The sequence below is a fragment of the Megalobrama amblycephala genome, linkage group LG2, assembly GCF_018812025.1.
Source record: "Megalobrama amblycephala isolate DHTTF-2021 linkage group LG2, ASM1881202v1, whole genome shotgun sequence".
Taxonomy (NCBI): domain Eukaryota; kingdom Metazoa; phylum Chordata; class Actinopteri; order Cypriniformes; family Xenocyprididae; genus Megalobrama; species Megalobrama amblycephala.
The window spans coordinates 27704068-27728175 of NC_063045.1; the positions used below are offsets into that span (position 1 = coordinate 27704068).

The following is a 24108-nucleotide window of genomic DNA, read 5'->3' on the forward strand; positions in this document are numbered from 1 at the left end:
CACGCCCATTTCGGCAGGCTGCAGTGCCATAGATTCATGCAGTTTCGCTGCACAGCCATAGGCTCATGCATTTTCAATGCGTGATTCAGTAAGGCTTAGTATTAGGAGAAAAAGGTTTTCCCATAGTGTCTATCGATGCAATACTCATTCCCGTTATCAAGGTTACGTTAATAAATGCTTGATGCTTCCTTGTTTCCTTGCTCCTCGACACAAAGGTGTATCCTTCTTTCGCATCATAATGGGGTAGAGCTAAGACACGAGTAAAGGAAGCAAAGAAAGGAAACAAGGATGCACAAATTAGAAATGAGAAGCACCCTTAGTTTCCCTGTGTTTGCCTGTTAGCCTACCTAAGTTCACCTGTTGATCATTGAGTTTACTTCGTTTACCTCTGTGTATTTAAGTCCTGAGTTTCCCTTGTTCATTTGTCCACTCTATGTTTTGTTACTGTGTGCTAATAATCTACTGTGTTAGCTTTTTGATTTATTGTTTATTAAACTTTTACTGCTGCTACTAGATTCCTCATCTACTCATCCTTGCTGCAACCATTTGTGACAGAAAGTTGACAGCCTACAATTTTTCCTAGAATGTTATGGGCATTTTAACGTTTCCCAGAACAGACATCCTAATGTTCACTGTTGGTTAGCCAGGAAAGCTATCTTTACATAAGTAAAACATTCCCTGTAGGTTTGGAGAATGTTCTCCTAACATTCCTAGTATGTTCCCAGAACGTTCTTATTTGGTTCCCCAAAAATTACCAAATGGGAACCACATGGGAACATGGGGAACTGTGTTTGCTGGGACAGTAGTGGTGTTCCTAAATGAATTAGTGCTTTTTGCAAATCGGTTGAGTGAATGATTGAATCACTCATAAAGACAGACGCTTATCATCTATATCTTCTGCTTTGATAAAATGAAAAAAAAATTAACTTAAGAGAAATTTAAATTTTGTGACTGATGTATAATTTCAAATTCTAATCAACAGAACATATTAAAAGAATGGTTAAGTTCATGATAATGAAATTACAAACATATGACTTTGCATTTACTTTATCAATAAGTGAAATTACCAAAGAATTACGAATATACATACAATAGTACATAAATGGAAAATATATCTCCAATTTTCCGGCTATCCATGCTTTCACTGTTATACGGTAAGGGCCGCTATTACACATTTTATGAAATAGTACAGAATCTCTGGATCAAAAAACAGGTGAAGAAGAAGCAGAAACAAGTGATAGAAGATTGCTTACGCAAATGTAAATAACGCGATCATCAAATAAATCAACTGGCAAATGTTACTAAATGAAATGTCGGACCTATGAAGAGGAAACGACTGTGAAATTTTGGGGGTGATGATGGACTGTGTTTCGATCATTGTTCTGAATTCCATCTGGACATAGTCTTTGACAAAAATGCAATTCGTAAAGGCCTGTACACACCGGGACGAATATCGCACGCGTTTATCGCCAGCGTTTTTCGAGACGTTTTTTGTGTTCACACCCAAGCGATTTTCACTGGCGATGCGCAGAGTGAACATGCAAATTCACTCCCTGACAGAATGTGGCGTTTGTGCGACCTAGGAAGCTAGGGAGCTGTTTGAGACGCAGGGATAGTTTGTAGGGGTCTTCCTCGTCTACTTGCTTTCTCTTCGTCGTCTTGTGTGCTCGGCAAGACTGTTTTGTGCTTGAGCGCCACCAAGTCGTGTTTTACTGTAACTTCAGCAGCTCCAGGCATGTGAACAAAAGCGCCACTCTCATTGGTCAGCAAGTTTTTAACGCGGTGCGTCAAACCAAAAAAACGAACCCAAGGCGTTTTTTAAAAAACGACGCTTTTAGGCCTCGCGTTTTTCGCGTCGGTGTGCACACTCACATTGGCGCCCGTTGTTTAGTCATGAGGCGTTAAACGTCGGCGAAAATCGCGCGCGATATTCATCCCGGTGTGAACAGGCCTTTAGGCCCAAAATGCGAAATGCGATGTTGCTTTTTTTTATGAAAGTTACCCACATGTAAGTGTTGATAAAAAGGATGCATGAAGCTAGAATTAAATGTTTTTTAAAATGGAAAGAGTTAAATTACAGTTAAATGTATATTTCAAGTATAAAAAATTAATACCTAATTGGAAAATAGTAGTATACTTAAAGTGCAAAAATAATATACAAATAGTAAAGTATAAGTATGAAAACTTACAAGAATACTTGCAGTATTAAACTAGTAAAATAGTAGTTTACTGAGAGTATTCTTCAAAGTGTACTTTCATAAACTAAAAAAAATGTGCTACCAGTATTTGACTAGTAAACTGTCAGTAAACTGAACGAATGCCTATACGTTCATTTGTAGTATAGCTGCAGTACAAAGTTTATTCACAGTACTGAAACAGTACACTTACAAGTATACTACTTGTACATTGATATTTCATACTTACTACACATAGTATACTTTATAATATATTTTAACTTTGCTTAAAGGATTAGTTCACTGACCCTCAAGCCATCCTAGATGGAGATATTTTAATAAATATCCTGACGCGTCCAAGCTTTATAATGGCAGTGAGCGGGATCAACAAGAATGAGCTGAAGAAAGTGCTTCCATCCACATCCATCCATCATAAACATACTCAACATGGCTCTGGGGGGTTAATAAAAGCCTTCTGATGCATTTGTGTAAAAAACAATATCCATATTTAACAAGTTATGAAGAAAAATATCTAGCTTCCGCCAGACTGCCTTCTGTATTCTACTTACGAAGAAAGCGTTTTGAACTCTCACAGTTCAAAACGCTTACACCATGTCCTACGCCTTCCCTATTTAACTTAAGGAAAAAGCTTAACTGACACGATGCCTGTTAAGTTTTTTCGTAATTTGAATACGGAAGGCGGTCTGGCGGAAGCTAGATATTTAACTTCATAACTTGTTATATATGAATTTTGTTTTACACAAACACATCGCTTCGCTTCAGAAGGCCTTTATTAACCCCCCGGAGCCGTGTGGAATATGTTTATGATGGATGGATGTGGATGGAGACACTTTCTTCAGCTCATACTCGTTGATCCTCACTCACTGGCATTTTAAAGCTCGGATGCGTCAGGATATTTATTAATATTTCTCCGATTGTGTTCATCAGAAAGAAGAAAGTCATATACACCTAGGATGGCTTGAGTGTGAGTAAAGCTTGGAAGTAATTTCCATTTGAAAGTGAACTAATCCTTTTAAGTATACTTAATAAAATATTGAAGTATACTTATTTTTGTCTAAGGTAACTCTGACTTCAGAATCCAATATTGCTGCTCACTGCATCAACAGTAAGTAAAACATAAGTAATATATTAATATATTGTTTATTAACATTTCATTTTGTCTGTATCTAAATTAACTCAGTAGTGCACACAGTACTATCCAACCGCTATTTGTGGACATGATACTTCACCATTATCTGTGCAAAATACCACTTTTTTCTCTGTTTGTATTCTGAAAGAGTAATAAAATATGTAACTTGTACAATGTGTGTTGCTTTGTTCCTAAATTAATCAGTGGTTTTGAATGAATTGTTTGAGTGAATGATTCATGACTGACTTACTTATAAACATTTAAGTCATTTGTCAGAACTTACTGATGTAACCTGCAACAATGGTCTAAAAATCCCTAACTAGTGCACAAATAGTCTGTCTGGAATACACAAAAACAGACAGTTATTAAAATATTAAAGTGGCCCATTAGAAAAAACCACACTCAATAAAATCAATGCTGAGTCATGAATAAAACATCAAACTAAAAGTCAGAGACAAAATAAAAATGAAAGAACTTATATTCAGATCAGACCTTAAATCAGTTTCATTGAGTGTATTTGTTACTGTCAGTACTGAGCTTTATGTACATATCTATCATTAAGCGATTTCATGTTGCTTCATTTTGGTGAATTATTTTAAACACCTGTTCCTCCAGAGCTTATTTATACTGGGATGGAAAAACAAACAAAACCAACGCTACTCTGAACACAGCGCATGCGCACAGGTGCATACAGCCCATAATAAATGATGGTGCACATCTGCAGCAGCACAAACATCACAGCCCCACATTCAGTTTATGAACATCAACACTGAACGAATTGTGTGTTGCCAAATAGTTGATCATTCCTTGTGTTTGCACACACAAGGAACATGTTTAAAAATGCAGGTGTAGGCCCCATTTTGACCAGTGTATAAGCTTGCCAAATCATACAAAACCACTTCACATAGGCTAGATCTATAAATATTATTACAGCCCAGTGGCTGCAACCATGCCAAGCTCAACCATGCCAACCATGCGCATACACCGACACACACAAACACAAACACTCACTCTCTCTCTCAAGTTGTTTTTGTTAAAAGGAATGGCTGTGTTGTTCTCTGCTTTTCACCAAATCATTTGCACACTCATCTTTATATTTTCTTTCTTTTTTCTATCCAAAGATAAAGCAGCAACATTAAAAGCGTTTAGCGTGAAAGCTTGTGCGATTGCAGCCAGCTTGCCATGCAGTACAGTCATGCCGTGTACCAGCTGCTGTAATGCGATTATCAGGTTAACTGACTCGCAACGCATGCAATGGCTCACGACCTCCCTCCCGAGAACTTGCACAGTGTACGCCACCTTAATCCTCTCAGCAGTCCTGTCTCAGTAGTCTTCTGATTTCTGATTTTGTAGATGTGCCAAAACCAGATAGTTACAGAAGTGCAGAGGACAGACTCTATAACTGCAGAGTAGAACTACATCAGCAGCTCAAGTGACAGGTTGAACTTCTTTAGTTGGCAAAGTAAGTACAACCTCTGCTGGGCCTTTTTTGCAATAGAGCAAATATGATTGTCCCACTTCAGGTCCTGAGAGATGGTAGAGCCTAGGAACCTGAATGACTCCACTGCTGTTCATGATGGTGAGTGGGGGTAATGCTGGGGTATTTCTCGTGAAGCCAACTATCATCTCCACTGTTTTGAGCGTGTTCAACTCCAGGTTGTTATGACTGCACCAGACAGCCAGTTGTTCAACCTCCTGCCTATATACAGACTCATCACTATTGTGTAGATGATGGTAGTGTCATCTGCAAATTTCAGAAGTTTGACAGAAGGATCTTTGGCAGTGAAGTCGTTCATGTAGAGGGAGAAGAGCAGTGGGGAGAGCACACACACACACACAGGTGTTGGATGTAAATTTCCCCAGTCTCACTAGCTGTTGCCTGCCTGTCAGAAAGCTGGTAATCCACTGACAGATAGAGCTAGGAACAGAGAGCTGGGTTAACTTGGACTGGAAGAGTGCTAGGATGATGGTGTTGAAGGTCGAACTGAAGTCCACAAACAGGATCCTTACATAAGTCCCTCGTTTGTCCAGATGTTGCAGGATATAACACAGTCCCATGTTGACTGCATCATCCAAAGACCTGTTTGCTCGATAAGCAAACTGCAGGGGGTCCAGCAGGGGTCCTGTGATGTCCTTCAGGTAGGACAACACCAGCCTTTCAAATGACTTCCTGACCACAGACATGAGATTGACAGGTCTGAGAATGATGAGAATGATGACATGATGATAACCGACATTGAACTGAACAAAAGAGGGAGTACTAGGCTTGTTCGAGATGAACTACACTAGCCTGCCACCTGCGGTTGCAAGCAAGGGAGGAGTACAGAGACGGCCGTCAGGTCAGACACTTTGTGCTTTCCGTAGTGTGCTGAACCAATGCCATTCATGGAGACCACGCAATTTTTGCATTGATTGTAGCCTAAAAAGTGGATGCGACTGAAATTCCCATGTTTTAAATATCAGATATTGATTTTCCCCGCTCCCCCACTGGCCTGCACTCACATTGCATTTAACATTCTGGCCGGAGCACGCTTACATCATATACGATGCAACTTTTTGTATAGAAGAAAACAGGAAGAAAAGCACTTTCACTAAGATACTGCCTAATACAGTGGTCTCAAACTCAATTCCTGGAGGGCTACTGCTCTGCACAGTTTTCCTCCAACCCTAATCAAACACACCTGATCCAGTTAATCAAGGTTTTCAGGATTACTAGAAACCAAAGCAACTGAAAGGTAAGCCTGCAACCTTTAGCCAAAAAAGTGTAATGGCTAATGCTAATACGAATGGATGTCAATGGACGAGAGGCTTCACTATGCTGATTAAACAGCTTTTGTTGGGAAATAGCTAATCATTTAATTAATCAACAGCTTGTTCACTAATCTTCAGCATGTTTTACATTAAACAATACTTTCTTTGGGAAATGTGCCGCATTACTGTTTAACAGATAGAACAATAGATGTTGTGTAAAAGCCACTGGAAGGCAAGCCTGCAACCTTTAGCCAAAAAAGCGCAATGGCTAATGCTAAGGCTCCAGCTGTGGTGGTGAACAGGGAAGGAGTTTTGAATGGCAGACATTGATGTCACTGCCATTAGACCTCTTATAAACCCAAATACACTCTAATTAATTACATTAATCAAAACGTGTACTATCCAAGTAGTAATAAAGATGTTTGCTGTTGTAATGATGACAGTAGCGCACACAAGATTAGCTGCATGCATACCGTGCTCGAGCCCAACTGAACCCTGGAGACCCTGGAGACCTGGAAGTCTGCTGCAAAACCAGGATGAAGAGACACCAAGGTCAAGCTGGAGGGAAGATTGAGCTTGGTGGAGCCTGAGTGATGGTGGACCACGGCAGAGCTGAGAGAGAGCAGAGCCAAGGTGGATCCGAAGAGCTGACAGTCCAAGGTGGAGCAATGGGCCTGGAGGCCCGAGGTGAAGCCAAGGTATATCCTCTTCACAGCATCGTTCTGGTGGTGAAGTGGCCTGAGGCAAAGTTGATGAGCTGGATGGAGTCCATGATGCAGACAGAGCTGAGGGCCTGTGAGGTACCAGGAGAGCATGAAAGTCCAGGGGACTGGATAGAGCCAGCAGTGGATATGCAGACAATGGGGTGGGAAGACAGCAGGGAGGTATGGTCATCCAGCAGGTTAGGAGCTCTTTCAGGAGCGGGAACAGCAGTGGGAGCTGACTTTGTGGAGAAACAGATAAGACAGCTCAACTAACTCATCAAGAGAGTGTCTCAATGGCGCTGACACATTGATGGACCTGGCAATTGGCTCCATCCTTGGGACGGATGCGGTAACTGGCTCTTGCTTCAGGGATGGAGGGGTCTCGAGCTCGTGGTCCACGGTGGAGATTCTCTCTGCTGTCTGAGGCACTCTTGGGTGAGACGATGTGTCCTATCTGGAGCGGGCAGAGAGATGGCTGCTGGAAGTGATACTGACTCTGGGGAATGAGAGTTAATCTTGTCCTCCTTGATGACTCCCACAGTGAAAGAGGATCCTCACACCCACAAGGTGTAGTTGATGAAATCGATCATGTGATTTCAGATGCTCCTAAACTTTTTGGAAATTTAGTGTACATTTTTTTAGGAAAGCTATTGAGATTTTGTGTACATGTGATTTTAGTTGTTCATACATCTTTTTCATAATTTTTTAAATCTATCTTTCTGTCTGCCTGTCTGTCTGAATATCTGCCTATATGTTCATCCATCCATCCGTCCATGCAGTTATAACCTGTTATTGAGAAACTGCAGTGAATATTTGCACTAAAACTACTAACACTGCTATCTATCTATCTATACAGTACTGTGCAAAAAGGAGCATGGCTCTCTTAAAACTAAATGGAATGGAAAAGGACTGGAAGGCCAAGAAAACTTTGAAAATCTGATGAGAAGTTTCTCTGAGTTTCTTCTTTGACAAACTGGAAGAAGTACAGGAGATCACACTAAATACTAGATTTTTGCTTAAAGAAGCCATTTTGTTCTGATTTATTTATTTACATTTTTGTACATATTTCCTGTATTTTCTGTTTGTATCTTAATAAAGAGACAGAAAAATAAATATGGATGGTCATTAAAACATTTATAAAACAACAAAGCTGATGGTGGCCTAAGACTTTTGCACAGTACTCTATAGATTGACTAAAGGCAACAGTACAGCTGTGACACTAACAAAGAGTGGAAGTCTGATTATAAACTATACTTCACTATACTATATAAATTATTTAAGCAATATTATAAAGCATTGTTATAACAAGATATGAAATATGACTAACATGAAACGAGTCGAGTGATTTATATTCAGACCTATTTATTTCATTTGATGTGGAACTAGTATGTAGCCTAGTTGGTTGACTGGAAATTGTAAGATAGTTCATTAGTATGTTAGCTTAGTAATTTCACAGCAAATTAAGAAATCTAAAACTGAATAGAATATAGATATAGCTATTACTATCAAGTTTGTTACAGTTGCAGATTTCACAGAAAATTTGCTAGTTAAAAAGTATGTAGTTAGCTAGTATACGAATTTGTTTAGTTAGTAAGTTAGTTATTTATCTGATTAGCAGTTTAGTTAGTAAGGAAGAATTCACAGCAAATCAAACCATCAAAAAATGAATCTGAGCTATATGTTGGTATCTTATCAACATCAAAGTAATACAATATTAAAACATCATATTATATTATATTGTCTTTATTATATTATATTATATTATATTATATTATATTATATTATATTATATTATAGGCTATTATATCAATAGACTATATTTTACATGCTGTGACTGGTTACCAGCACTGTTAGTTGGCACACTGCAGTGTGCAAAAACTGAGGCCATAAAAACATTATAAAATAATTAGCAAAGTGCTTTTTAAAATAGCTTGAGATGGATCTTAGCCTACAAAAGACATATCGTTTCTAAAACGTGATTTATTTAACACAGTAACCATTAAAGCACACTGTTAAGTTAAATAAATCATTTATGTAGTCAATAAAATGTTGTAAAATAACTATGTAGTAGCTATAGTATGCCTACATGCAAAAGTAGCCTTTAAACATAAAAATCGTGATTAAATTGCAATATCACTCATTAAAATCCGTTATTGGCAACAACTGCGTAACATTAACAGTCAACTATTTATAGCCTATGCAGACATAATTCGCTGACTGGGAATACAGGCAGTTTTCAAAGTATTTTTGAAAAGTGAAACAAAACAACTAAAACATCAGTCAGCAAGAGTTTGGCGGGCATATAATATGAATATGAATAAGCAAGGTCAGCCAACTTTATCTGAAAACTGACAACATACAAAAATATAAATTGTGCGACGTCGTGGTAACGATTCGTGTCATTCGTGTGTCATATTAAGTGCACTTACCCGTCAGCAGGTCATTGGATCCGTCACATTCTCCAGTAGTATTCAAACTCTCATCTCTAGATTTCACCTTCATGTTGTCTTCGCACGGAGTACAGTCAGATAAAACACCTTCAAACCCGTCAGAGTGAGAAACAGTATTGAATTATCTGTCAATAAAGCCAGATAATGTATTTGCAGGGCTTTAGAGTGTGAATAATGTGGTTATATTTCCATTAGAAGTTCCCGTCTGTCGTCAGCTGCGTGCAGGTTTGAATTTGCTCCACTATCCGGTTCATTCATTTGGAACATGTGTAGTCTGTTTTGACTGTACTATCAAAGACAGTCCTTCTTTGTTATTATAAAAGAGTCTCTGCACCGCCTCACTGCCATCTGCTCTGCCCTACTGCAATATGAATGAACCTGCTCAGTGAATCAGGACTGTGTGTCTCCAAGCCTGAGTCACACAGCATGTTTGGGCATCATCAGTGGCACGTTCCAAATCAGTACCATTTTTAGCGCGCTTCAAAACAATTCACGGCGCTTTTCAACATCAGCAGTAGCTATTTTAGCACATTCCACAGCAAAAGCATTTTGGCTCTTTGCGAATAATAATTTTGTCACTTTCCGAATTAATGAATTTTGTGTTTCAAATCAAAAGCATTTTTATGTGTTCTGATTCAAAAACTTTTCTGCGCATTAGGTACAAATCACGCATTGTTTTTTCTTTTATCCCTTTTCTTTTCTTTCTTTTTTCCCCCAACTAATTCCAACTAATTATTCAGCACGTGACATACCAAAAGAGTTTTATCTCTTTTTATATCAGTATCTTTTATGAGCCTTTGAAAATACCAGAGAAACAGCGCTTTTTGCGTCATGGAAGCGTTAGGTTATTCAACAGAAAAGCATAATAATCGCTGACTAATGAATAACTATTCAATCTCATGATAAACATGCAAGTTTGTAGGTGAAATTACTGTCACACAACAGGGAACAGCGTTTCCCCCTTCTCCAGTCAAGCAGTTTTAATGACGCATATGAGCAGCCCAGTGGATCGATCTATAGAGTATTATAAATAGTAGGCTATTTTAAACAAATATATGTAGGCCTATTGTTTGTAGAGAAGACAAGTCGGTTCTTTTTAAACGTGTGACAGGTTGTTGCATTCCAAAAAGATCATATCATGCATTTTAAAAGGAAATGCCCAGCAGAAAAGCCATTCATTTATCGGTTAAAACACTTGATCACACAAATAATATTTCATATGAATCAGACTTAGGCCTAATAGTTTTTGATTGTTTGAACCCTAAAATTTACTTGCAGTAGGCTATCCAAAATAAATGCAAATATGTATTTTTCAGAATTGGATGATTTTTATTTATTTACTCACAAAATCGCAACTATTTCTGCAGTGATGAGGAGACTCGTACTGTTACATCACAAATGGTCATTTGGGCTCATATTATACATAATATTCTATATTTGCCACCACGACAGTGCTTTAAAAGGCATCCGTTTACTGTCAGTGAATTAACATGTGGTTCTGCGCGCGTCGCGTAGCCTACAGCGTAGACATGATCACTGGTTAGGCCTATATAATGCTCTATTTGCTTTTGACGCACTGTGTCGCGGTGCTTGCTTCCGGTGTAGAGAGGGTGCTAGGCCTACTTATCATGATGCTAGGGATCTTTGAATAATCGTAATTTTTGTATAATCCCGAATTTATCCTGATTCACTGATCCTGATGGAAATATAAAGAAGTCCCCTTTTAGCTTTTAGTATGAATATGTTAGCCTTAATGTTATGAATAAGCTGGTGTGTTCCAAAACAATGACAAAATTCGCATTTAGGATATATTAGCATTCAAAACTTACAGTCTCTCACTTCCGCTAAAATGGATCATGGATTTTCATGACATCACATCGCACCTCAGTTTCTTGTCAAATCTTCTGTCCAATTAAATGCTCTCTAGAATCCGAAGTCCCGCCCCTCCTACACTATCAACAGAGACTGACGCTGCGTCTGAAATCGGTCATTTGCTCACACATTTACTAGTTTCTACATGGTGAATGGCACATAGTGCACTATATAGAGAATAGGGAACGATTCAGACAGTGTAAATATGCTTTCCATTGACGCGAATGAAGTCCGTTTTCGCGTTAGTATAATAGTGTAAACGCTCATATGGTCGAATGTGTTCGAACAGCCACAAAAGTCTGTTACTTTCCACCTACTGACCTAACATGTAAACATTATGGAAAGTGCACCAGCCAGATGGGATTTAAACTTTGAAAAACATACCAAGCACACTCTCACCATTCCTGGGAAGCACATGAGGACAAGGGAATCACATGACAAAGGGGAGCACATGGCAAACCAGGAAACATGACTGTGACTAAACTGCAAATTAAGACATGAAACAAAACCAAAACTAGACATGACAGTAAATTTTTCCATCGTCTCTGGGTGCGTTTATATGTAAATTGCACAAGCTTATATTGTCATTAGATTGAAAGATCTGAAAAAACCCATACATTTCCCCACCCATTGATCCTCCCTTTGAAGAAATCAGGACAGAAGTGGTTGAAAGTGGACAAAAGAGATGGATTAAAACATCATGTGTAAATGGGAATGTGTCTCCCTTATCTACTTGTGATCCGATCGACCAAAACGCATCTTAACATCAGTTGTAAAAGGGGCCTAACTGATGTTTTTATAGATGGAAACGCATGCATCTTCTAAATACCTTTTCTTCTTAAATGAGTCTTCCAAATGTCTAAATAATATGAATAAATCATTCATTTTCTGTGGTTCGAAATTTTGCACATATTTAATATTTCATAGACCAGAGCCACTAGTGCAAGGATGAGTTTTTGCCTTGAACTATTTTTAAACCACACTTCCCCCAAAAAAGATTTTTCTTCTCTTCTCCTGAAAGCTATATTAATGACATAAAACTGTTAGGATGTATATATAACTGTTAGGATGACTATGAATCTGTAAGCACATCTTCTGGTATAATATTGGTTTATACAGGGAGTGCAGAATTATTAGGCAAGTTGATTTTCTGATCATATTTTTTTCCCAAGCACATTTTACCAATTCCAATCCACATCAATCTTAATAACTACTATTAATATTGTTTTTAATCATTTATAAGTGATATATAATTGTTCATGAAGGCTGGAAATGAAAAATGCCTTATATTCAGGTGTGCAGAATTATTAGGCAAGTTTTCTTTTACAGGCAAAATGAGCCAAAAAAGAGATTTAACTCAGACTGAAAAGTCAAAAATTATTAAATACTCATGAGAAGGACGCAATACTAATGCAATACTAGAAATTGCAAAGTTAAAGCATGACCAAGGGACAGCAAAATGCTCATTGGGTCAGCGGGGTCAGACAAAAACAGGTGGAAAAGAAAAGACACATGTTAACGCAAAATAATTAAGAATTAAGGTGAAGCATCTAAGTCTGAAACCATCAGGAACCTTTAGTTCTTCTTAAATGCCAGTCATTTTCCAGAGCTGCAACCTACCTGGAGTCTCAGAAGTGCAAGGTGTTAGGATCTCAGAGACTTAGGTTAGCTAAAGAATCCTAAAAAATGACCTGCACTTGATAAGAATCACAAGCTGAAGTGTTTAAAATACATGAAGACTGGGTTTTAATAGGGCTTATAGACAGACAGCTTGAGAATGACTCCTGATGGACCAGCACCACATCCTCTTGTACACTGTTTGAAGAATTATCCAGAATCTGGCATAGGTGTTTGAGTTCACTTTTAGTCCACCTTATCCTGAAATGTCTGCTTGCAGAGATGGACTAAAAAGATCTTCCAAAAATTACTGCAGATTCTGGAAGATAAATTCTTCAAACAGTGGTACAAGAGGATGTGGTGCTGGTCCTTCAGGAGTCACTTCAAGCTGTCGGTTTTAAGGCCTATAAAACCCAGTCTTCATGTATTTTTAAACTTCACTTGTGATTCTTATCAGTGCGGGTCATTTTTTAGGATTCTTTAGCTAACCTAAGTCTCTGAGATCCTGAGACCTTGCACTTCTGGAGACTCAGGTAGGTTCAGTTCTGGAAAATGGTCCTGGAGACTAAAGGGTTCCTGATGGTTTCACACATAATTCTTAATTATTTTGCATTAACGTGTCTTTTATTTTCCACCTGTTTTTGTCTGACCCCGCTGACCCAATGAGCATTTTGCTGTCCCTTGGTAGCTTTAACTTTGCAATTTCTGTATGCATATATTGCATCCTTCTCATGAGTATTTAATAATTTTTGACTTTTAGTCTGGTTAAATCTCTTTTTTGGCTCATTTTGCCTGTAAAAGAAAACTTGCCTAATAATTCTGCACACCTGAATATAAGGCATTTTTCATTTCCAGCCTTCATGAACAATTATATATCACTTATAAATGATTAAAAACAATATTAATAGTAGTTATTAAGATTGATGTGGATTGGAATTGGTAAAATGTGCTTGGGAAAAAAATATGATCGGAAAATCAACTTGCCTAATAATTCTGCACTCCCTGTATTTATCCATCTAAGGTCTGAAAACATTAGACCAAAGAAAAGGACATGGGCTGACAGCACAGATTCTTGATCATGAGCATTTCAAATGCTCTAATAATAAAATACTGAGTCAATCCTCCTCTGATGAACACAAATGAATGCACTTTGAGGTCCTAAATTTTTTAATAAAAAGAACTGCAACAATGTGATCAAAGTTAGATGATGGGATAGTGTTATTTTAGATACTTTTCCTGAATATAATGCTGAGGATGTTAAAGATTCAAAGTCTAGGTGTCAGACATGCATTTTAAAGAAGGTTCTTCAGTTAATTAATGGATTTAACATGTTAAAATGTGCTGAGTACTGAGACAGATGGCATTATAGAAATCAGCACAAATATCCCTCAGCAATATATCTTTGATCAAGTTGTGTTGGCCAAATAATAGCCACTGGTCTTTTCAAAGTAGAGCTCATATGTTCCTTCAAGAAATTAGTTGCAAAAGAACTTGCTGAATAGGAAGTTAAATAGTTCAAGAAAGAATAAATTATAAACCAAAGGCAAGAATGAAGATAGAGACAGAAAATAAAGAGATTGAAAAGTGGAAATATGGTTGGGCAAGATATTCAAAAAAGCTATAAGCCTAAAGAAAGAAAATCAACATTGATTTTTATACAATACAGCTTTATTTATTAACAATGGAGATGGTCTCAAAGCAGCTTTTCAGAAAATCCGTCCAAACACAAGGACTCTGACAAACCGAACCATACCCCCATCCATCTCCTCAGACTGCTACATGAAGTAATGAGAGATCAGTTTGTGATCAATATTTAATGGTTTGTCAATATTTATGCTCAATATTTATGCTCTTGTTTCTTTCAATTGTGTTGCAATTGATATAACAAGTTGCACTAAAGTTGTGGTCACATTTACTGTTGTTTGGAAAATTTGTTAGAATTCCTCAGGAGGGAAATCCAGTAATTTCAATAAAGTGAATTAAGGTGTGGTCACAATTACGGTTGTATCGAAAATTCTTTGTTTGAATTTTTGCGAGTGAAATCTGGTAATTTCATTACAGTGCATTAAGACGCAGTCAAATTTACCATTGTTCAGAAAAAATTTGCAGGCAAAATCAAGTCATTGTTCATCCCGGAAGTATTTTTTCCATTCATTTTCTCCACAGGGATTTAAAAAAAGTCTTTGTTAAAGCATTTTAACTCATAAACCAAACCAACCAGTGAATCACAACATTACAAACTTTTATTTTAAGTAAAAAAGTCAGACAAAAAAATGCTTAACGGCTTTAGTGAAAGGAAGAATACAATCCCAAGGAGCACTGCGAATGCAATTAAAAACAATGGAGAAATATCAAACTATTAATTTAAAGCAGCTGATTATAGGAAGAATTTTAATAGAATTTTAATATATATATATATAAACCAGTGGCGGTGTTATAGGGTATGGCATGATTCTGTAGCAAATTAGCTCAAATGGGAAATATTAATAATTATTTGTAACTTATGAATAATTATGAATATTTGGAAAAGTTTTTTGGATTAACTATATAATCAATTAATCAATTCATCCAACAAACACAGTATTGAATATTAATTCTAAGAAAAGGGTATGTTTTCATGATAAATAATTCTTAGCATGTACAGTGTTTAGAGTGTGTAACGCTTCCTGTAAGCCCAGGAATCATTAATTTGACATTGTTGCAAGCAGAGAATCAGAACCAAATATGTGTTGTGCACAAGTTTATCAACTAAATCATGAACACGACTAATCTAACAAACACACATACACACACAATCACCCATTTGGGTGAAATGGAAAGTGACAGAATAAAACCGAAACGGAAATAGGAAATGAAGCTATGGAATAGCTTATTATTTTCAAAGCACCTCATTAAATGTGATGCTTGCATGACCTTTGCAGTGGAAGCAGTTTGCGAAGTTCCTGAAGAAGGATTTTGATGGTTCCATGGTTGGCGTTGAAGTTGCAATCAGTTTCTTCTGTGTTGAATCCCACACGCACATCAACTAGAAGATGCAGCAATAGAAGCAAGAAAAGACAATGGAATCCTTATGCGGCTTTTTAACCTCTGAGGATGGCCTCTCCTCCTAGGGGTCAGTGAGCCAATCGCGTTTCTGAGGGAAAGTTTTACGATCCTTTGTCTCAAGCAGATTATTTGTATAAGTAACTGGATTGGCTTCTGAAGAAGAAATTATTACAGATTCTTGTAATACTAATATGTTGCACAGGTATTGACATATCATATACACGATCATTTAAGTCTTCAAAATACAAATTCGTAGACCCCCAAAAAGGTGAGGTTACATTAACTGTTGGTTCTATCATAAAATATATGCATAAAACAAAATATCATACAAAAGACACTACACAAGACAGTAATAATCATACACACAATGTCCTGGGATGCATGTTCATTCATAGATCAGTTCATCTATCAATGAATGCAGCAAAGTCTGTTTTAAGGGCTATGGGTCTTTCCTACAGCCTCTGCTTTTCCACGTGACCACATTTTTCACAGCAATAAAACCCGTCTTATCTGATGGTAACCCTGGTGACTGAGGCCTTTTCAGGGGATGTTTCAGGAGGATGTTTTTACTAAGAGTTGGCTTTAAAAATGAATTGTTAAATGTAACAAATAATTATGTGTCTGATTTGTCTCAGTTGTTACAATTCCTTCTGGCCATACAACAATGACATACTCAAGTGGGCTAATCATATTATATCTAAACAAAATGTGGACAAAAATCCATCATAAAAGAATGAACGGAGTCCACGTACATGCACAGACTTAACAATACAAAATCAATGTAAATTCTGAAACAGCCCTACCACATCCTAACAAGACTTGACGCGACACGTGAAAAAATGTATCTGAAAATCTATTAAAAAAAATTTTTTTTTTTTTTCGTACTAACCAGCCACAACGGTGACAATGATGATTCTATTTTAGTTTCTAATTCTGCGGCATTGCAGCTGTAACAACATATAAAGTATGACAATGATAATCTCAGGTGCTGATTATGTGTTTTATTTAATGTAAAAAGAATTTAATGAAACTTTGAATATCATTTTCCGTGACCTTGATAGATGTACTAAAAGCAATAATGGATAGGCTAAAGACCAAAGTATAGTTCGCTTTTTGCGCGTACGCGAGGGTCAGATTACATCTTTTTCTCTTCTGACTGCCGTTATCAATAGCTCTCAAATTTTTTCCTCTTTTTGAAAGTTGTGAAAACACTTTGTTGAGGTTTCTTTTGCTATTTGTGCAAATGGAAACACAAAAAATATATTTCACGAAGTCTCTTATTCACAGCTATAAAAGTTTACCCAACTATGACAACTTCTGCTTCTGAGAAACCCGGAAATGTGAAAAGGGTCTCTTCAGAATCTCGCCGGAAGTAGTCGTCATCCAGGTACTTTGATGAATACTTTATGAATATTTTATGAATAATACTAAATGAATACTGTGAATTTGGACACACTTTTTTGTCATATACTGTTTTCGCCTACTACAGGTGCTGGTCATATAATTAGAATATCGTGAAAAAGTTCTTTTTTTTTTATTGTAAATTATTTTAAAATATGAAACTTTCATTTATACTAGATTCCCTACATGTAAAGTAAAACATTTCAAAAGTTTTTTTTTTTTGTTTTTTTTTAATTTGTTGATTAGAGCGAACAGCTAATGAAAGTCCAAAATCCAGTATCTCAAAATATTAGAATATTTACATTTGAGTTTCATTAAATGACCATCCCTACAGTATAAATTCCGGGTATCTCTTGTTCTTTGAAACCACACTAATGGGGAAGACTGCTGACTTGGCAATGGTCCAGGAGACAATCATTGACACCCTCCACAAAGAGAGTAAGTTACAGATGGTCATTACTGAATGTGGTGGCTGTTTATAGAGTGATGTATCAAAGCATATTAAATGCAAAGTTGACTAGAAGGAAGAAATTGGGTAGGCAAAGGTGCACAAGCAACAGGGATGACCACAAGCTTGAGAATACTGTCAAGTAAAGCCGATTCAAACACTTGGGAGAGCTTCACAATGAGTCAAATGAAGCCGGAGTCACCACACTCAGACATCTTCAGGAAAAGGACTACCAAGCCACTTCTGAAACAGAAACAACGTCAGAAGCATCTTACCTGGACTAAGGAGAAAAAGAACTGGACAGTGAACAGTGGTCGAAAGTCCTCTTTTCAGATAAAAGTAAATTTTGCATTTCATGTTGAAATCATGGTCCCAGAGTCTGAAGGAAGACTGGAGAGGCACAGAATCCAAGCTGCTTGAAGTCTAGTGTGAAGTTTCTGAAGTCAGTAATGATTTGGGGGGCCATGACATCTGCTGGTGTTGGTCCATTGTGTTTTATCAAGTGCAAAGTCAATGCAGCCATCTTCCAGTAGATTTTGGAGCACTTTATGCTTCCATCTGCTGACAAGCTTTATGGAGATGCTGATTTTCTTTTCCAGCAGGACTTTAGCACCTGCCCACAGTGCAAAAACCACTTCCAAGTGGTATGCTGACCATGATATTACTGTGCTTTATTGGTCAGCCAACATGCCTGACCCCTGAATCTATGGGATATTTTCAAGAGAAAGATGAGAAACAGTCGATCCAACAATATATAGATGATCTGAAGGCTCAATAGTGCCTCAGCAGTGCCACAGGCTGATCACTTCCATGCCACACATCACTGATGCTGTAATTTGTGCTAGGAGCAAGTCATTTGCTGTAATATGTGCTGCCGACCAAGTATTGAGTGCACAAATGAACATACTTTAAAGAACTTGAACTTTTGAACTTTACTGTTTTGAAAATCCATTTTTTGATTGATCTTAGGGTTAAGTATTCTAATATTTTGAGATACTGGATTTTGGACTTTCATGAGCTGTACACTCTAATCATCAAAAAAAAAAAAAAAAAAAAAAAAAAAAACTTTTGAAATGTTTTACTTTACATGTAGGGAATCTAGAATATATGAAAGTTTCATTTTTAATAATAATTTACAATAAAAAAATTAACTTTTTCATGATATTCTAATTATATGACCAGCACCTGTATATAGTAGGGAATTATGCGATTTTGGATGCAGCCTAAGAATCCATGTGATCTGAAATTTCATGTGAGGGTGAAAGATTTCCCAGGCAGATTTCATAATGTATTTGCTTTTTGTGGATTCACTGTTTTATGGAAGCTTTAATAATACAAAAGGTAATTGCAACTTTTTATCTCACAATTCTGACTTTCCAACCTAGTGTGAAATTCCCAATCACACAGATTCCTATTGAAATAGCTGGATTTCACCCACAAAACAACAGTAAATGTGATCACACCTTCTGAAGACAAGATATGAACAAGTCACATGTGCCAAGGTACACTATCTTTAAATAAAATTGTAAAAGTGATGTAAAACAGTTTAATTAATGGCTTCATTATTCAACAAATTATTTGTAACTAAAGTGAACCTATTTTGAAGTTAAATTGCACCTAAATTTAAATAAACATAAAAAAAAAAATGTAGATAGTGTATTCATGATTCATCATGATGTATTCAAATGTCACCATTCCTTACATTTAAGCAGATAATGTTATCAGTATATAGCATATGGCCTTTGAAGGAGAAAGTAAAAGCTCTCTTCTATCTCACTGCTACACACAAATATCTCCAACTTGGCAGTCATGGGGAATAAATCCTTAATGGAATGGAGTTTAACTTATTAGCATTACTATGTAGTGGCTAGGGTTATTGTTCAAGACTGAAACACAAACCAAGACACTGGTCATCATTGTGTATGTTGTACAAAATAAGATTTAATTAGGAAACAAACACCCATAAATAATACTAAGGCAAAGGAAATACTCATTTAGAACCAAGTCCAAAAAGAATTTACAAAGTATTTATTTGAAATGTGTCTGTTTTATTCAGTTATCTTCCATGTGTCGATTTAAATTCTGAATAATTAGTAGTAGAACTGAACACTGACAGCGGGTTCTGTAGAACTGGTTTCATACAAACTAGTTTTCAGTGATGTGTAAAATTAATACATTTCTTTCTTTGCTCAGTGTTACACAACTCAATATACAGCAGTTTTTAAACTGCAACTTCATATCTTTTCATGATGCTGCACTGAAACTTCTTGCAATACTGGGAAATACTGAGAGCGAAGAAAATTTGTCAGACAAAAATGAATGCATTTATACCCAAATTCTCATTTCCATAATATAAAAAAATCTAATATTTAAAATTGTATGATTGCATTATGGTAGTATATGTTATACTGTATTTATGATGGTTTTATATTATTATATTACGGTAATGAGAATGAGATTCTGGCACATTATGGTAACATGAATTCTTTTTTGCATTATGGTACTGAGAATTTGGAGAAAATTTGTTTAATTGTCATGAAAATATATCAGAATGCAAATCTTAATAAAAATATTAATGGCTTTTTATTAATGCAAATTATAATTTTCTTTCTTTTGAATATATAAATAATGACCCAGATATTTCTTTGTCAGGTTAATGCAAGGCTATTTTGTTTGCATTCACTCAACTGGACACAAAAGAGGTGTAGAGAAAATGACTAAAATAAGTAATAAGTCTGTGTGAGCACAATGGTTTGATTGGTTTGATACTAAGGCAATGAAGAATACACAGTATAATCAACTGAAACGGCACCAGACCACCAATATAATGAGGGGAAAAAAAGAAGAAAAGAAAATATCAGGTAATCAGAATCAAAATTCACATTGTGCAAAGACGGGCTGATTGCTTTGTTGAGTCTGTTCTGAGTGTGACCAAACACACACTGCATCAATAATACAGCCTGGGGATCAAATCCAGTTCTGTCCTCTGGAAAGTCTGGTGTAACATTGAGAAGCCTCGGATGCATGGGGCGATAGAAGTGTCAGTATGAAGGTCCTAAACACATGTCAAAGGTCCCATTGTTTCAGGATATAGAGGAGAATTCCTTAAGCAGAACATCCTGACTCATGGTGCTTAGAGACACGTTCTTCCTCACGTTCAGACTGATGGAGCGCACCTAGAAAAAAAGAAAACCAGCATCTCTACATCAAAACAACTTGATTAACCATGCGTCATGAGCAGAGAACCGTTAAAGCAGGTGTGTGTGTGGTCATAAATTCACTTCTCATTAAAATTTAATGCAGCAGTGAGTTCCTAAGGGCAGAGTTATTGAGCTCAGTTAAGTAGGAAAAGTAGGTTGAACTGACACCAAAATGTTTGGCTTTACAATACCAGCATCTATTATTAAAGGGTTAGTTCACCCAAAAATGAAAATTCTGTCATTTATTACTTACCCTCATGCCGTTCCACACCCGTAAGACCTTCGTTAATCTTCAGAACACAAATTATGATATTGTAGTTGAAATCCGATGGCTCTGTGAGGCCTCCATAGGGAGCAATGGACACCTCTCCTCTCTCAAGATCCATAAAGGTACTAAAAACATATTTAAATCGGTTCATGTGAGTACAGTGGCTCAATATTAATATTATAAAGTGACGAGAATATTTTTGGAGTGGCAAAAAAAACTAAATAACGACTTATTTAGTGATGGCCGATTTCAAAACACTGCTTCAGGAAGCATAGGAGCACAGATGAATCAGTGTGTTGAATCTGCTATTTGGAGCGCCAAAGTCACGTGATTTCACGCGATCTGAATCATGATTCGACACACTGATTCATTTGTGCTCCGATGCTTCCTGAAGCAGTGTTTTGAAATCGGCCATCACTAAATAAGTCGTTATTTAGTTTTTTTTGCCACTCCAAAAATATTCTCGTCACTTTATAATATTAATATTGAGCCACTGTACTCACATGAACCGATTTAAATATGTTTTTAGTACCTTTATGGATCTTGAGAGAGGTCATTGCTCCCTATGAAGGCCTCATGGAGTCATCGGATTTCAACTAAAATATCTTAATTTGTGTTCTGAAGATGAACGAAGGTCTTACGGGTGTGGAACGGCATGATGGTAAGTAATAAATGACAGAATTTCCATTTTTGGGTGAACTAACCCTTTAACTCATTTTTCCTAGGCCAGTCTCACTTTTCCAAATATTCCACAATATAATTAGAACATGAAAAAAAATAAAAATAATAATAATTCCATTTTATTTTCTCCCAAATTTGATGTTTTCCATTTTAGATTATTAGAGGAACAGTGGAACGAAATGTCAATTTACTAAGTGGGCAGTCCAATTTACAAAAAAATGACAAATTACAAAAATTACAATGACATGTAAGGACTTGGGCTGTCGATTTAACATGTTAACTAAATTAATTAGTTATGGGAAAAATTAATGTGCTAAAATTAACGCATTTGACCTATGTAGTTCATCTTACTTCTCATACAGTTGATTGCTCAATTTTGGCAAAGGAAATATTACTTTTAAAGCCACAGCAGAATTGATGTGCATCTCCGAGCAACACACAGCGGTCTTTGAGTGAATCAGTGGCGTGAACCAATGACTCAATGGCCTATTCATAAAGAGAGCCATTTTCTTCATTCATGAATGAATCAACTGTTTGAACAAATCAAATGAATGAATGACTCATGACTTACTAATTTAGACATTTACTGCCACCTACTGGCAGTTTTAGTTTCTTATTTAAAGTATCATTTCATAAAAAAAAAATTGTTTCATATTTCCATATTAATAAAAACAAACAAACAAACAAACAAACAAACAAACAAACAAACAACAACAACAAAAAAAAAACATTAAAGCTATAGTTCACCAAAAAATGAATACTGTCATCATTTACTTACCCTCATGGCCACTGAAGCCTAAAAGTTTGTGTAATTCTATTAAATAATTTTTTTTTTTTCTAAAGTTACTTTTTGTATTGTCCAGTTGATGCTTTTGTCATTTAACACAATAATGACTTTAAAGGTGCCCTAGATTGTTTTTTTACAAGATGTAATATAAATCCTAGGTGTCCCCTGAATGTGTCTGTGAAGTTTCAGCTCAAAATACCCCATAGATTTTTTTTAATTAATCTTTTTAGCTGCCTATTTTGGGGCATCATTAACTATGCACTGATTTTTTACCCCACAAGCTCTCGACTATATATACATCGCATAAACAAAGTTCACACAGCTAATATAACCCTCAAATGGATTTTTACAAGATGTTCGTCATGCATGCTGTATGCATGCTTCGAATTATGTGAGTAAAGTATTTATTTAGATGGTTACGTTTGATTCTGTGTGAGTTTGAGGCTATGCTCTGTGGCTAGAGCTAACATTACACACTGCTGGAGAGATTTATAAAGAATGAAGTTGTGTTTATGCATTATACAGACTGCACGTGTTTAAAAATGAAAATAGCAACGACTCTCGTCTCCGTGAATACAGTAAGAAATGATGGTAACTTTAACCTCATTTAACAGTATATTAGCAACATGCTAATGAAACATTTAGAAAGACAATTTACAAATATCACTAAAAATATCATGATATCATGGATCATGTCAGTTATTATTGCTCCATCTGCCATTTTTCGCTGTTGTTCTTGCTTGCTTACCTTGTCTATGCACAGATCCAGCCGTTAATACTGCCTTTCCTTGTCTAATGCATCGAATGGGCTGGCATTATGCAAATATTGGGGTCATACATATTAATGATCCCGACTGTTTCGTAACAGTCGGTGTTATGTTGAGATCCGAGTGTTTTCCGGAAGTCTTTTAAACAAATGAGATTTACATAAGAAGGAGGAAACAATGGGGTTTGAAACTCAATGTATGTCTTTTCCATGTACTGAACTCTTGTTATTCAACTATGCCGAGGTAAATTCAAATTCTGATTCTAGGGCACCTTTAAATTATCTCTTTGGGGTAATTTCTCAGCCAAATTTGATGTGCAATTAAATAGATTAATTAATAACCACATTGTGTAATTAATTAGATTAAAAATTTTAATCACTTGACAGCCCTTATAAGGACATATGTAAAGTAATACAATTACTTAATTGTAAACAATATACTTAGACGTTAAGTACCAAAAGACAGTAGGGATTGGGGGGAAAAGAAAACAGGCCATGTACACGCTGCAGCTAAATTAAGTTGTCAGTTCACCTTTTAGTGCTTAATTGCGTTCTGTACATAAACAGTTCAGTAAAATACGGGAGTGACAACCGCATTCTACAACTGTATTAACTCCCGAAAATACAGGTATTGACAACTGCAATTACAGAAATTCCACGCAGTGGGTACGGAACAAAACTGAACAATTAGTTATTAATGACGTTTTTTTAATGTCAATCGGAGACGTGTCTCTCTTCTGTATGCGTGATGAATCACAGGGAAAGCACAAGCCTTGACTCATTTGTGTTGCCAG

General features: G+C 36.5%; 2 protein-coding genes across 3 annotated transcripts in view; both read right to left on the minus strand.

The window, feature by feature from the left end:
• Nucleotides 1–10126, minus strand: part of kcnip2 (Kv channel interacting protein 2) — a 38677-nt gene extending 28551 nt beyond the window's left edge. Inside the window, exon 1 of one of the 2 annotated variants that reach the window (XM_048169112.1) lies at nt 9209–10107. In XM_048169112.1, coding sequence (XP_048025069.1) covers nt 9209–9281 — 73 coding nt within the window. In that variant the 5' untranslated portion in view covers nt 9282–10107. Of the gene's footprint in view, nt 1–9208 lie in introns of both variants that reach the window. The other variant, XM_048169121.1, reaches the window with a different exon arrangement.
• A 9513-nt stretch (nt 10127–19639) lies between these two features.
• The window catches only part of armh3 (armadillo like helical domain containing 3), a 65415-nt gene continuing 60946 nt past the window's right edge, over nt 19640–24108 (minus strand). Inside the window, exon 27 of the mRNA XM_048169144.1 lies at nt 19640–20788. Within this exon, the coding sequence (XP_048025101.1) occupies nt 20696–20788 (93 nt within the window). The 3' untranslated portion in view covers nt 19640–20695. The remainder of the gene's footprint in view (nt 20789–24108) is intronic.